At 44.4% G+C, this 15,590-nt stretch overlaps 1 protein-coding gene across 1 annotated transcript in view; it reads left to right on the plus strand.

The window, feature by feature from the left end:
- ANKLE2 (ankyrin repeat and LEM domain containing 2) overlaps nt 1-15,590 on the plus strand; it is a 30,777-nt gene that overhangs the window by 10,136 nt on the left and 5,051 nt on the right. Inside the window, exons 2-9 of the mRNA XM_046639789.1 lie at nt 2,081-2,554; nt 5,107-5,301; nt 6,723-6,916; nt 6,996-7,184; nt 10,414-10,536; nt 12,235-12,301; nt 13,924-14,096; nt 15,008-15,114. Of these exons, the coding sequence (XP_046495745.1) occupies nt 2,081-2,554; nt 5,107-5,301; nt 6,723-6,916; nt 6,996-7,184; nt 10,414-10,536; nt 12,235-12,301; nt 13,924-14,096; nt 15,008-15,114 (1,522 nt within the window). The remainder of the gene's footprint in view (nt 1-2,080; nt 2,555-5,106; nt 5,302-6,722; nt 6,917-6,995; nt 7,185-10,413; nt 10,537-12,234; nt 12,302-13,923; nt 14,097-15,007; nt 15,115-15,590) is intronic.

Consider the following 15,590-nt stretch of genomic DNA (forward strand, 5'->3'; position numbering starts at 1 on the left):
TGCTGAGGCGGCATCCTACACAGCACAACCAGAAGGACCTACAACTAGAATATCCAACTATGTGCTGAGGGGCTTTGGGGAGAAGAAGAAGGGGAAAAAAAGAATATTGTCAGGAACAGATGCAGCTCCTCTGTTTATTCATAGCATCTGCCCCCAAATTCCCCTCCCTTCAAGCTTTGCCTTGCCTGTGGCTTTGACCTACCCTCTGCGTTTCGTATCACTTCCTTATCACTGAGCCACTTCTCTGTCTTAGATCCCGGTGTACGGAGCATCCACTTAGGTGCTCTTCCTGGGTGGAGTCCTGTGATCAGCAGGCCTCCCCCTCCAAGTTCTTTGGCAGCTTTAGAGGAGCCTGTGCAATACATTCATTGTTAAAAGACTGATATCCCCTTTGCAAATAAGTAACAGCCATTTTTGAAAGATTAGAGTTGGGTGGGGGAGGTGGTCTCCTAAAAAGTTTTAAAAAAAGAAATACACGAAAACAGATAGGATGATATAATGAGCCCCTTCTACCTAACATCCAGCTACAGAAGGTATTAGTACTTTGTGAATCTTTTTTTTTTCTGTCACTACCCCTCTGTTTTGCTCTCCTGTTGGAGGAATTTAAAGCCAATCCTGGATATCGTATCATTTCATCTTTAAACATCTCTTAACCCTCTCCAGTCAGGCACTGCATAACAACTTTTCAGTCAAGGACAGTGGTCCCATAAGATAGGTACCATGCAGCCTAGGTGTGTAGGAGGCTGTACTATCTTGGTTTCTGTAAGCACGCCCTGTATGTCCAGTTCTTTCTGAATCTCCTCTGAGTTTCTCTTCTTTTTCTCCTGTCTCTTAATCCTTGGTATTACTCAGATTCCATTTCAGGCTTACTGTTTTTTTGTATGTTCCTTGTTGTCCCTGGTTTCGTCTCGGTATTATAACCACCGTCTGTCTGCTAATGACTCCCAGGTCAGTGTTTCCCACACTGAACTTCTCATCTTCCAAGTCTCAGACTTGAAAATCAGAATGCCCACTTGGTGTGCAGTAGGTGTTTCTAATGCTCAATGCGCAAATCTCCATTTGTTCTGTCTCTTATAGTCTCTGCATCAGGTAGCATCTCTTCCTAGGCATTTGGACCAGAAATGTAGGTGTTGTCCTAAGCCGGCTAATCCCTCAAACCCTCCGCATAGCATCTAATCCACTGTCATTGAAACCTCCCGTTGTTCTAGTCTCAGCCCTCGTCTCTAGTCCCATGACTGCAATGGCGGTCTGGCCCGGTCATTTCTTACCTTCTCCCCTAATGCTAGCTGACTGTGCTGAGACCCGTACTCTATAGATTTAACTGTTGCTTCTCCAAATACGGGGATTAAAGCTCCAGCTCCAGTTCGGATATGCAGTTTGTAGCTGTATAACTTGAACAAGTTACTCATCTTCTGTGTGCTTTAGGTTCTTCGTCTGTAAAGTGGGGGTGAATAATGGTGATACCTACCACACGGAGTTACTGTGACTGTTAAATACCTTAGTGTTTGCAGAGTACTTAGACTAGAACTGGGCACACAGAAAAGCTCCCCAAAACATTAAACATTAGCTATTTGTTATTAGTATTAACAAAATGAGTGCCAGAGCTATCTATGTGGCTCCTTGTTTAAATCTTTGCATGATTTCCCATCACTTACGGAATAAAGTGTGAATAGATCTGTAGGATAAGTTTCTGGAGTTGGAGTTTTGATGGATGTTGTCCAATTGTCTTCTTTGGCATTTGTTCCAAATTACACTCCAAGTAGCAGTGTATGAGTACACCTGTTTCCACAGTGCACTTCCCTGGGTGGAGTATTAGTGTGATCGTATTGCATAAGAGTCCTAGGTTATATGACTCTTATCCAAATAAACCAGAAGCTGTTTACCTGAATTGTGTTAAGATTATTGTAGATTTGGAAACAAAAAACTTATGGAAATCCTCAGAGTTCATAAAGGATATTGAGAAACACTGGATTGAAATGAAACTTTGAAGCCAGCTTTTTTGCCACTTTTATTTTATTTTTTTTAATAAGAAAAGATGTACTTACAGTCATTGAATTGGTTTTTGTTGTCTTGCGCCTAGGTGAAATGACAATGGATGCCATCTTGGCTCGATTGAAACTGTTGAATCCAGATGACCTTAGAGAAGAAATTGTCAAAGCTGGATTGAAGTGTGGACCCATTACATCAACTACAAGGTTCATCTTTGAGAAAAAGTTGGCTCAGGCTTTATTAGAGCACGGAAGAACACTGCCTTCACGCGCTCCCGGCCATGATTCTGCAGGTGCCACAGCTCTCAGCCGGAACACGCAAGGGATTTTCAAGTCTGTTGTGGGGAGCCAGACTGAGCAGGTCAGCTTTTCTGAAGACCGAGATTTTGGTTATAGCGTGGGCCTGAATCCTCCGGAGGAAGATGCTGTGACATCTCAGACCTGCTCGGTGCCCTTCAGTGCTGTGGCTGGGGTCGATGGCCACAAAGCCGTGGTGAGGGCCTCTACAGAGCCACCTCTGTATTACGGTGTGTGCCCGGCATACGAGGATGCCCCACCGAGAAATGGTAATGTGACAAGCGTGTGGTGTTTCTTACACAGGTGGTGCGTGGACAGCAGAGGGACTCACAGACTACACAGGAGAAGAGAAGAATTTAACCACCGTAATCTGATCAGCCTAAATCAACCACTGTTAGCGTTTTTATATAGAACTCTCCTGAAGTTTTTGTAAATGTATACGTGAATTTTCAAAAATTAAGAAAATTGGATTCTCTAAGATATAATTCACTTTACAAATATTTGGTGGCTGGCTGCCATTGGTTGATTAATCATCTCCCTCCTTTTTTTAATTCAACATAACCTGAATACCTTTTATGTTAATGAATGCAAATGGCCATGAAAGTATAAGTAATTTTCAACATTAAAGAATTACAATTTTAAACAAGGCTAAAATAGATAGCATTGGAAAGAATTAATGAAAACTTGATGTTGATTAGAATGTCAGAAGTTGCGTACTGTCATTATTATTATTGTTGTTGTATCATTTGTGCTGGGACCTAAAAACAGGAGATTAGTTAGACATATATTATGTACCACGAGTAGAATGGAATAATACTCAACCATAAGAATTTTTTAAAGACGTTGGAAATGCCCATGATGCATTTTCCCTTTATCTTTAATCTTTTTTTTTTTTTTTAAGATTTTATTTTTTCTTTTTCTCCCCAAAGTCCCCTGGTACATAGTTGTGTATTTTTAGTTGTGGGTCCTTCTAGTTGTGGTATGTGGGACGCTGCCTCAGCACGGCTTGGTGAGTGGTGCCATGTCCGCGCGCAGGATCCGAACCAGTGAAACCCTGGGCTGCCGAAGCAGAGTGTGCAAACTTAATCCCTCGGCCACGGGGCCAACCTCTATCTTTATCCTTTATTATTATGAAAGTTGTTTTTCTCAAAAAAAATATGCATATGTACTGTATGTATTCTATATACAGGGTAGAAAATAAAAGTGTAGTTTCTTTCTTTCCTCCTCCCCACTCAAATCTTACTCACCAGAAGTAACCACTTAGTAACTGTTTTTGTGATCATTTCTGACCCTACTATGTTTGTTTATATATATAAACTGATTGTTTTATTTTTGATATGTTTTCATTTAAATTTAACATATATATATAAATGTACATTGTTTTTATTATAAAAATGGTAAGTAGATGTTTTGGGTCAAAAGGTACACATTTTTTAAACCGTGAAAGCTCCTGCCCTCCAAAAGGCATAACCATTCACGATGTGTGAGAGAGTAACTTTCCCAGTCTCTCTACAACACAATGTTGAACTCACATCTGTCTGTAAAAAGGGAAGGTGAGTGTCTTGTTGCCATTCTGTCAACCACACTGCATGTTACTGAACTTTCCTATTTGTCTTTTGAATAAGGTAAACCTCTATTTTGTTTGAGGTCAATCACCTTTTTTATGTGGTTATAGTCTATTTGTATTTATTTGATGAATCACTTGGTCATATCTAGTGACCATTTTTATTGGGCAGTGGACGTTACCATTCTTCTATCAGTTAAAAATTTTTTCTCCTGATCTGTCGTTTGTATTTTATATATTTTGAGAGTCTCATACAGAACTTAATTATGATAGTTCCCCTACAGAACTTTAGTATTTTTATGCAGTTGGGACTTTCTTTTCCTGTATGTATTCTGGGTTTCTTGGCATGCTTAGAAAGGCATTCCCCGCCCAAAATTATGTTTAAAATTCCCTTATGTTTGTTGCTAATATATTCATAGGGTTGTTTTTTTTTTTCCTTTTTCTCCCCAAAGCCCCCCAGTACATAGTTGTATATATTTTAGTTGTGGGTCCTTCTAGTTGTGGTACGTGGGACGCCACCTCAGCATGGCCTGATGAGTGGTGCCATGTCTACCCCCAGGATTCGAATTGGTGAAACCCTGGGCCGTGGAAGCGGAGCGCGCGAACTTAACCACTTGGCCACAGGGCCAGCCCCCTATTCATAATTTTTTAACTTGTTTTTTTTTATTATTTTTATTTAGATTGTTAATCCATGAATTTTATTTTTTAGTATGGAATAAGTGTCCTTGGATACAAAATTTCACGTATGTATAAAATACGTATCATTTATGTCCACACACATATATATAACCAAGCTTATTAATTTTGTTCTTTTGGTTAGCTAAGGCCCTTTTTCTTCAAGATTTAAAATTGAAATATTAATATGAGAGAAAGGTCAGACAACTGGGTAGCAATCGTTTGTTATTAAACCCAGGGCTTGGGGCTGGCCTGGTGGCGCAGTGATTAAGTTCGTACGTTCCACTTCTCCACTGCCCGGGGTTCCTGGGTGCGGACATGGCACTGCTTGGCAAAAGCCATGCTGTGGTGGGTGTCCCACATATAAAGTAGAGGAAGATGGGCACAGATGTTAGCTCAGGGCCAGTCTTCCTCAGCAAAAAGAGAAAGATTGGCAGTTAGCTCAGGGCTAATCTTCCTCAAAAAATAAATAAATAAATAAATAAATAAATAAAAATAAACCCAGAACCTTCAGGTGTGAATTAAGTGATAATGGCTCCCGTTCTTCATCTTTAATTTTCCTTTGTTACTTTTCCCACGCAGAAAGGATTCATGTTTATGAAGATAAAAAGGAAGCATTACAAGCTGTCAGAATGATCAAAGGATCCCGATTTAAAGCTTTTTCAAGCAGAGAAGATGCAGAGAAATTTGCTAGAGGAATTTGTGATTATTTCCCTTCTCCAAGCAAAACCTCTTTACCACTTTCTCCTGTGAAAATAGCACCACTCTTTAGCAATGGTGGGTTAAAAGCTAAATTGTATAGCAGTTCACATCTTGGCATTACTATCAAATTTACCCCCAGGTATTTTGTGCCCTCTTTCCTGATTTATTGTAACTGGTTTTTTTCCACCTTTGAGAGGAGTCCACTTTGCTAGGGAGCAGAGAGCTGAGGCCCAGGCCATAGAGCGGCTGAAGGAGAATGGGTCAGTTGGCTGTTCTGGGAAGGACCAGGGACCATGTAGGTAGAGGTGATGGGGGGCTGAGTGGGCCAGGCAGCTACTCCTCCAGGCCCTGAAGCTGAGGAGGCCATGGGAGAAGCAGTGAAAGGATCACCATCACCCCTTCTGTTCTGTTCTCTTTGTCTCGCTTTCTCCCTGCTGCCTCTTAGATTCAGGGGATTTTTTGGATGCCAAGATCAGTCTGTTTCTCCCTTGAAGCTACACCTGATTCTAGGACTGTGGCACCTGCTTTGACCCAGAAGATCCTGCAAAAGCTGGGCTCGTCTGCAGGAGCTATCCAGCCAGAAATCTGAACATACCCACTCCCAGCTCAGAACCAGGATCTTAAGAGGGGGCCTTTGCAGTCAGCATTGTGCAAAACCCTGGTGGTCTTTAACTTTGGCCCAGGCTCAGTCTCATCGCCTCTCAGAGCTCATGGTTGTCCTGCTGCCCACGCTGTCGGGGTTCCGGAGGAAGGTGTCCTGTCCTTGCAGACATCTCCAGTTGAGAGTCCCGTCTGCCTCCTTTCTTTTGTTCCCGCACTTGGCCTCACACAGGTGCTGCTTAGAAACCAGAATGAATGTAAAACACTTACAGGCTTCCCTCTTCCCAGTTTGTGAAAGTTCACTTCAAGAAGATCACTTTCGTACATTCTCAGGTTTTGTAATTAAACCAACTGAAATCACTCTTTTGCTCGCTCTTTCTTTATGGGAATGCTTTGTGCACCTCACAGATTTATGCGAACGCTGGTGATGCTCCTTTGGCCCTGTGCGCTCATCCTTCCTCCATCTAATGAGACCCATGCTGCCTTCACAAAGCCTTTTCTAGCTGGGGTCCAGTTGAGTCTTGTTGGCCTTTCACTTACGTGCCATAGCAGTGTGTTTGTACCACTGTGGAGTCTGGGACATAGGTCCTTCTGCTACCTATTATAATTGTTTCTTATCTCTTACTCCCAACTAGATTGTAAGCCTGTGTGAGAGAGAGAGATTTTCTTTTTTTTTTTTCCTGAGGAAGATTAGCCCTAAGCTCACATCTGCCACTAATCCTCCTCTTTTTGCTGAGGAAGACTGTCCCTGAGCTAACATCCATGCCATCTTCCTCTACTGTATATGTGGGGCGCCTGAGGGAGAAATTTTTATTGCCCTCCATGTAGCACATAGTGGGTGATGAGAAAAATGTTTGTGAAATTAAATATTCTTAAATGTGGTTTCTTAATGACAGATGGTTTATACCTCTCTGAGTCAGAAACAGTAAACAAAGAGCGAGCGAACAGTTATAAAAATCCCCGTACACAAGATCTTACTGCCAAACTTCGAAAAGCTGTGGAGAAGGGAGAAGACGACACCTTTGCTGATCTTATCTGGAGTAATCCCCGATATCTCATTGGTTCAGGGGACAACCCAACCATCGTACAGGTAATCCTGCTTGCAGCATCATTAGCGTCAAAAGACTGGTTGACAAAGACAAAACTCAAAATCTGCGGTATTCTTTCAGGAAGGATGTAGGTACAACGTCATGCATGTTGCTGCCAAAGAGAATCAGGCTTCTATCTGCCAGCTGACTCTAGAGACTCTGGAAAACCCTGAATTCATGCGGCTTATGTACCCCGATGACAACCCAGGCATGCTGCAGAATCGCATTTGTTACATCGTGGACCTGTACCTGAACACTCCTGACAAAATGGTGAGTGTGCCACCTCCTCTCTTTTCTAGTAGAAGTTACAGCCAGTCTTAAAACACGGTTAGTGTTCCTAGTATGTGAGTATTTACTGTGTCCCTGCACTGTATCAGTGTGCATGTGGAGGATCAGAGAGGAGACTCACATTCATTGAGCTCAGAGAATTTAGAGAGAGATGGTTGGAAAATAAGCTCTGCTCACACATGAGAAGTCCGCCCCACCGGGCAGGGTGCATGTGGGGCTTGGCTGTGGACAGAGCTGCTGCAAGGATACTTCCCTCCTGGCCGTTGTCAAGAGAGGCCCAAGCTGGGCTTTGGAGGATAGGTGAATGCTGAAAAGCTAAAGGGAGAAGAAAGTAAAAAAGTTTTGGTACCTTTTATTCTAGTGTTCTGTGTATATCTTTTTTTTTTTTTTTTTTTCCAGTTAACATTACATTAGGACTATTTCCTGTGGGGTTAAAAATTTCCAAGGGATGATTTTTAATGGCTCATCAGGCTTAAGTAAGGATTCTTGAAACAGAAGAATTTTACATATATCAGAGAAAACTCAATGATGGCATAGAGCCAAGAATTATAAAGTCTCAGCAAAACCTAGGAGTTTGGAAAGGTGTATTTGGCAGGAGAGGGAATAAAAGAAGCATATTGGAGTGGAGCATAATTTATTATCTCATAATACATATCGAATATGATACATTGAACTGCAGAATTGGAAAGTAAGAATGACTTTTAAATTAATAAGAGAAAAAAGGGGGAATGGAGATAAATTTGGCCAAACTTGCAAATTTAGAAGGGAGTAAAAGAAATACAGTGATTACATGAGCAATAGTAAGTGTAGAGTAGGACAGAAGGAATCAAATCAGTTAGACTAAGTGTGAACGAACTGCATCAGTAAGGATGTCTGACTTGATTAGAATAATCAGGAAGTCTGACTTAATAGCTGTGACACAGAACTGTGTCCCTTATAGAAAACACACATTCTGTTCTTTCTGTTTTTCTTTTTTCTTTTTTCTGCTGAGGAAAATTTGCCCTGAGCTAACATCCGTTGCCAGTCTTCCTCTTTTTTTTGCTTGAGGAAGGTTTGCCCTGAGCTAACATCTGTGCCAGTCTTCCTCGATTTTTCAGTATGTGGGCTACCAGCACAGCATGGCTGCTGACAGAGTGGTGTAGGTCTGTGCCCAGGAACTGAACCCGGGCTGCTGAAGCGGAGCATGCTGAACTTAACCACTAGGCCACCAGGGCTGACCATCACTTTTTTTTTTTAATTTTTAAAGATTTTATTTTTCCTTTTTTCCCCCAAAGCTCCCCAGTATGTACATGTATACTCTAGTTGTGAGTGCCTCTGGTTGTACTATGTGGGACGCCACCTCAGCATGGCCTGATGAGCGAAGCCATGTCTGCACCCAGGATCCGAACCGGCGAAACCCCAGGCCGCTGAAGCAGAGCTCACGAACTTAGCCACTCGGCCGTGGGGCCGGCCCCAGTCACATTCTTTTCTTAATGACTGTGCGGTACTCACAGAAAATGTACATATGCGTGTCCACAAAGAACACTTAATAAATTCCTGAAATTAGGTGATGTTACAGGTCATATTGTCTGATCATAACCCACTAAGAGTAGGAATCAATTAAAGCACTGACCACAACACTTGGGCATCCTAGAAAGCCTGGGGGCTCACCAGAGAATGTGGCATGAATGAGAACTACACCTGGTCCTGGACCCAGAGCCTGCTGTCTACATAGGAACAAAAGTTCCTGGCAGGAATGAAGGGACAGGTTTGGGTCAAGTTTGTGGAACTTGGAGCAGGTTAGAGATGGACGTTACATGGTGTGAGGGAGGTGAGTGGCCAAAAGGAAACAGGAGTGTCTAGGGCTCTCTGAGGTCTGATGCTCCGAATGCCAAGTGAAGACAGTAGGCCCTGATGTGCAGTGACCTCTGTCCTCTGCATGCCTGGCAAGGGAGGGCTGGCTGTTAGAGCTGAAGTTGTCTCAGGGAGAACGTGAATCAAGAAAGACCTAATCCAGAGAATACACTAAAGCCGGGCCCACAAAGTACAGTTTTTGCAAATAAAACTTTGTTGGAACACAGCTGTGCTCATACTTTATATGTTGTCTGCGGCTGCAGAGAAAGGTAGAGTAGGGTAGTTATGGCAGAGACTGGGTAGCCTCGGAGCCTAAAATGTTTACTTGGCTGAGAAAATTTGCTGACCCCAGGCAAAAGGACAGGCACGGCGGAGAGCGGCGGTGCGGGCAAATGCCCAGACCTTTGCAGGTTCTCTGGAATGTATGAGGTGGGGAGGCAGTCCTAGAGGGTGTGGAGCAGGGCATAGGAGGTGACTTGAGGATATTTGCTTGTGCAAGATGACTGGAGTCACTTAGTGGAGGGTGGGCTGGAGCTGGGAGTGTGAGCCCAGGCAGAAGGCCCATTAGGTGTCTTGGCAACCTAGACAAGAAGCTAAGGGGAGGGCAGCCTTGGCATATGGAAGGAGGAGTGACCACTGGGGACTGCGGAGCTGGGATGTGCTGTCCTTGCTAATTACAGGTGGGCTGCAGGGCCGTCTTTCTGGCTCTGGTAGAGGCATGTGGATTCCACTTTGGACGTGCTGCATTTGAGCCTGCGGCCATCCAAGGGCCCAGAAGCAGTGGGCCCAAGAGCTCTTAAGCTCAGGGGGTGCTGTCACCCTTAGGCCCACTGGTCTGTAGGCAGCAGATGAAGGTGCAGCTGTGGGCCGGGGAAGGGCACCCCTGGGGGAAGCCGGGGCACTGAGAAGCACCATGGAGTCAAGAGTGCAGCGTTTCGTTTACTGCAGTGTTAGCCACTAGAGAGAGTTTTCTTTAAGTACAGACCAAATGCATAGACTTTGCTTTATTCTGGATGTTGCCTTCATCTGTTTATTTCACATTTTGAGCATTGATTTTATGACCTTGTACCAGGCCCTGAACTGTTAAAGCTAGTGTTTACTGAGCAGGTGTTACGCTCAGCTCGGTTATAAGCTCCCACTGGACCCGAGCACCTGGGCACTAGACACACAGCAGCCAGAGCAGTCTGCTGGGCTGAAGCCCGGCTATAACGTGGATATGTGCTAGTATGCCAGTTGTTTTTCAGTTATAAAAAGTGTCTTTTTACAGTCTTTTGGGGGGTTTTGTTTGTCTTACTAAATACCTATTTTTATCTTAAAGCAACCTTATGAAACAAAGTGTAAATGAGAAATAAGTGTTTTTCCTCTGCACCTCTCTCAGGGCTATGACACGCCGTTGCATTTTGCTTGTAAGTTTGGGAATGCAGATGTAGTCAATGTACTTTCTTCACACCCTTTGATTGTAAAGAACCCAAGGAATAAATATGATAAAACACCTGAAGATGTAAGTACCTATTGAAATGCCATTACTGTATAGTATTAGCAATGAAAATCCATAAGATACAGTGTATTTCACAGCTACTGTTAAGTCACATGTAACTCTGTGTGAGTTTGTTTGACTCATAGGCACATTAGCACCCTGATTGCTGAGCAAAAGGCACTCTGTGAAGAAGATGCATCTGTAGAGCCAGGAGGGAATGAATTGCCCCAGTTTGCTGGGTTTATTTTCCTGAATCTGGCAGATGGTTCTCAACAGCTCAGCAGTCTTTTATCAAGTTCCCTCTGTACACACCTCAGTTGACCAGGGTCAGAGAGAACAGAAGAGGTGGTAGTGATGCTGGTGATGATGGTTATGATGATTACGGTGATGATGGTGGTGTTGATGGCCATGATGATGATGCTGGTTATGATTACAGTGGTGGTGGTGGTGATGATGGTCATGATGGGGATGATGTTGATGGTAATGGTGGTGATAGTGAGGATTATCTTGATGGTGGTGAGGATGATGACGCTGAAAGCACCTGATGTGTGTTCAGCTCACTGTGCACTAGGCAGAGTCCTAAGCCCCTCCTGTACTCTCACCTGACCTATACAAGCCTTGTGAAATAGGCATTGTCATGATCTGTGTTGGCAGTTGAACAAAATGCGCCTTAGGGCAGAGGTGCTTCTCTGCCTGTGAGATGGAAAGGGAACTGGACCTGATGAGAATTGAAAGCTGGGTTGATTATACCATACACTGGAGCTGGAGCTGACAGCTACACTGTCTACATACACTGGACCTGCCAGCCTTTGGAAATAGGATCTGTCAGGATCCTATTCTGGTAGTAAAGCCTCTTTTGTAGTTGCTATGGTTACATAAGTAATGACCACTTTCTGTAGAAAGTTTAGAATACACATAAACAAAAAGAGTAAAATTCAGCAGATAATTCTACAATTCAGAAATTACCATTATTTTGCATATGTCTTACTCAATTTTTTGTGTACATATGTATATTTTTTCATATAAGATGCTATTTGGTAACTGATATTTTTAAAATATTTGACATCTCTCACAATCGGTTACAGACTTAAAAAAATAGTTTCATTACTTGCAGGGTACACTATACAATTGTAGTTTGTTTCTCACAGGCTGGCAGGAGAGATGGTAATTTTGTGGTTCTTTTCTTATTTCAAAGTTACTGGTTTTTTAATTGTTTCTAGCAAAAAAATGTTCCTGCCACTACAATTCTCCAAGGGCTGAGAAAGTTGATTCCTGTAGTTGTGAAAATAAAACATTTGTGTTCCGTGCTAGATAGGAGTTCTGTTTCAACCCAGTCCACACAGGACCTCAGACAGGGGCACTCAGAGAACTGAAAATTGTGAGTGTGTCAGCGTGTCTCTGCTCTGACTTGATAGTGCACTTTAAGATTTCCTTTCCTTGCAGAAAACTAGAAAACGTAGAGTAGCTCGAAGAAAGAAAATAAAATTCACCCGTAATCTCAGGTGTGTTCTTGTTCTGTCGTCTTAAGCTTTCACAAAACGTTCTAGAAGAAAGAGTGTACTGTTGGACACGTATATTTTCATTACGGGCTTTATGAAATATTCAGTATTAGGATACTGTCCTTGTTTTGTTGACTTTAAAACTTGGTTTTATAAAATCATTTTAATGATAAGAAAATGTTATGATAAGATTTAGAGTGTTAACTCTGTTTTTTTTAAATAGGTTATTTGTGAAAGAAGCAAAAATAAATCTGTGGAACTGAAGGAGCGGATCAGAGAATATTTAAAGGGTAAGGTGGGGAATTGGTGCCTGGAATGTGAGGCCCGTTGCGGGGAATGTCCTGGACAGTGTCCAAGCCTGGCCTTGTGTCCTGGGCAGGAAAGCCAAGGGTTGCCCCTGAACTCCCTTCAGAAGCCCTTTTCACGGTTCCTTTTGTTTCCTGAACTTCCCAGCTCTCACATTCCACCTCTGTTTTCATATAATCCCTCCTGTAGGCCTTGAGCTTTTATGAGAGACCAGGTTGTCTATCATTTGACTGTTGCTCATGGTCTCACGCGTTAGTCTCTGCAGGCCCCTCATGTAGCAGGTACCTCCAATCCCACCTCCTCAGGTACAGCCTGCGAGTCTGCACAGAAGAGAGTGAGCTCGGCTGTGCCCAGAAACCCTCGCTCGGCTGGTGGGTTGGTTGGTTTGTCAGTAGCTGTCTGTCAGCTCTTTCATCTCACGCCCTCTGCAAGCCTGCCTCCCAGCCTAACCCTGCCCCCTGCTTGGCAAAGCTGGGATGCTCCTCCCTCAGTTCCCTCCACAGTCCTCACCTCTCTTGCAGCCTCTCCGGCACTGGATCTCATCACTCTAGACCTAGAGTTGAATTACTGGCTCAGCTTTTCAAGACCGTGACCTGTCGGGACAGTCCTTCCTGCTCAGGTCTGGAGGTTCGCCTCAACTTCCTGGGGCCTTGCTCCTCTGGCCAACGGCTTCTAGGACTTGGCACCTGTACCTCCTAGCTTGCAGGCTTCAGGAGTGTGGAGATGGCTGGTTTCAGAAAGGGGTTGCTCCCACCATCTTCCTCTGTTGTTTCCAGTGAGTTGGAGAAGATGGCGGCAGAAATGCCTTTCCCTGCCATCTCTAGCCGGAAGTCTGGTGGTCTGCTCGCCAGCGACATTGCAGCAGATAGTTGATGCCCTTTGGCCTCTCCTGTTTGCCTGTCTTTCCTTCTCTCTTGGTTTCCATTCCTATCCAAATTCCTGCTGGTCTCCATTTGAAGCAGAGGTTGGCACATGCCTATCCGGCCCGCCTGCTTTTGTAAATAAAGTTTTACTGGCACATGACAGCCACAGCTGTGCGTTTGCGCATTGTCTCTGGGTGCTTTCTTGCTGCTCCCTCCGGCGTGATCTCACTGCACCCTACCTTTGTTCTTTCCTGATTTCACATCAGAGTCCTGATGTTCTGGTCTGTTGAGAGATGTGTATTCGATGATACAAAATTGTAACATACAGAAAACGGTAGGGAATTGGGAAGGGAGAGGAGTTAAAATGTAACTTCTTTTTAACATCTCTCAAGCTCCCACTTAGGCTAATCTTGTTCACACAGGTCCTGCCTCTCTATCCTTTTAAGTATCTGGGGGTGAGGACTTGTTCGTTGCTCCCACTTCCTTTTTCCTTTTTTCTTCCCAGCAGAGGAAGAATGCAGGGCTCCGTGAGTGAGTGTGGGACAAACTGGTCTCTTGCCCAGGTTCTTCAGCTTCAGAGCTTTTGCAGCCTTTTTACTATTATTATTATCATGAAATCACTTGCAAAGCCTGTGGTGTAACGAATGTGTTGTTTCTTGGGCTGCTGACCCAGTGCTGGACACACCCCCTCAGGTGAGGACTCACCTGCACAGATGTGTGTAGCCCTGGTGTGTCTCCCCTAGGTCACTACTATGTGCCGCTCCTGAGAGCAGAGGACACGTCTTCTCCGGTGATCGGGGAGCTGTGGTCTTCAGACCAGACGGCCGAGGCCCCGCACGTTGGCCATGGTGGAAGCAGCCCCAGAGACCCCATTTTGACCCTGCGAGCTTTTGCAGGGCCTCTGAGTCCATCCAAGGTGAGCTGCTGTGGAAGCTTCTGGAACCAGCTCCTACCAGTCCCTGCCAGAAGTGCTGGGTGTTCTCGCCTCTTCGCTCTGTGTTTGGTCTTGGAGACCAGGTCCCATGGAACCCCAGTGAGCTGGCAGTGAGGCTTCAGAACATTTGCTGGAGAAACAAGAGTATTTTGACCCTGTCAGGGTGGGTGTGGTGAGCCCACACTTCATAGAAGCGATGTTTCCCTGGGCTCACCCTCCCCCACACCATTGTCACTTGGCTCTCCCGTGTGTTGATGGCCCTTCTCACAGTTCATTGCCAGTCCAACTAGGCTGTCCATTCCAGTATTGTTGGACTTGTATTGTCACTAAGAAACTTCCATTTGCAAACTCTGCAGTTCACCTTCTGGATTGCGGTATCTCATACACTGATCTGTATGTAATCTATCTTCTCATTAAAAATGTTCTAAATAATTAGTTACCTGCAACTATGAAGATGTCTCCAAAAACCAGTGATATCACTTAGGGTTAGATTCACTTGCATAAAACATAAAACTAGTAAGAATGACTTAAAAGCATAAACATTTGTTTTCCTCTCGTGTAATGAGAAAATGACTTGAGGCCCTTGGGGTGGCAGCTCTGCAGTGTCTGCCTCAAGGCCTTGCGTCATCCTCAGGGCCACGTGGTGCAGCTCTGACCCTCAGACCCCAGCCCGGGCCACAGGAAGAAAGGGGCCCCTGCTTTATGGAGCCTTGTCAGAGTCCCTCTTCACCTCCGTCAGAACACAGCAAGACAGGTGGGCGCGTTGCCCAGGGTCTGTCAGGAGATGGAGGAGGGACACTGGAAGGCACCAGATAGCTCTGTGATGCTGGAGGTTCTTCGTGTTGCCTGGTGACTTGGTACGTAGCATAGCTCAACACATTTTCTCTTCATAGGCAGAAGATTTTCGGAGACTCTGGAAAACCCCGCCTCGAGAGAAAGCAGGCTTCTTTCACAATGTCAGGAAATCGGACCCAGAAAGAGGCATTGAGAGAGTGGGAAGGTACTTCAAGGGCATGGCACCAAGTGACAAAGAGCTGGTGTGGAGTCGTTTGGTGTGCTGTTGCTTACTTGTGGATAGAAGAGGAAACTTGTTACAATGGCCTTCACAGTAACAGTTCCCAGGAAGCGTTTACTGGGAGACTTTAGACCCTTGTCGTGAGGTCTCACTCCTTGCAAACGTTGCACACGCTGCCGTTTGTGTAGCGCGAGATTCTGTTGGAACAGCCCTGCCCCACACGCAGCGTCTGTCAGGGAGTTGGTGTTCAGAGGCAGTGCTTTGTGTGAGGTGCCCACAGTGGGTGTTGCCTTGGCACTGAAGGAGAAAGTAAAACACAAGAGGTAGGCTGGAAACTACTAGGAAAAAAGTCCTTGGAAAGTGTTTTTTCCACAGTCAAGAAGCTAAATTATACTGTAATCAAATAAAACTTCAGTGAATTGTTTTAGAACTTGTTCTCAAAATATGTGCCTAGTTTCAGG

This window comes from Equus quagga, chromosome 15, assembly GCF_021613505.1.
Source record: "Equus quagga isolate Etosha38 chromosome 15, UCLA_HA_Equagga_1.0, whole genome shotgun sequence".
Classification (NCBI taxonomy): Eukaryota; Metazoa; Chordata; class Mammalia; order Perissodactyla; family Equidae; genus Equus; species Equus quagga.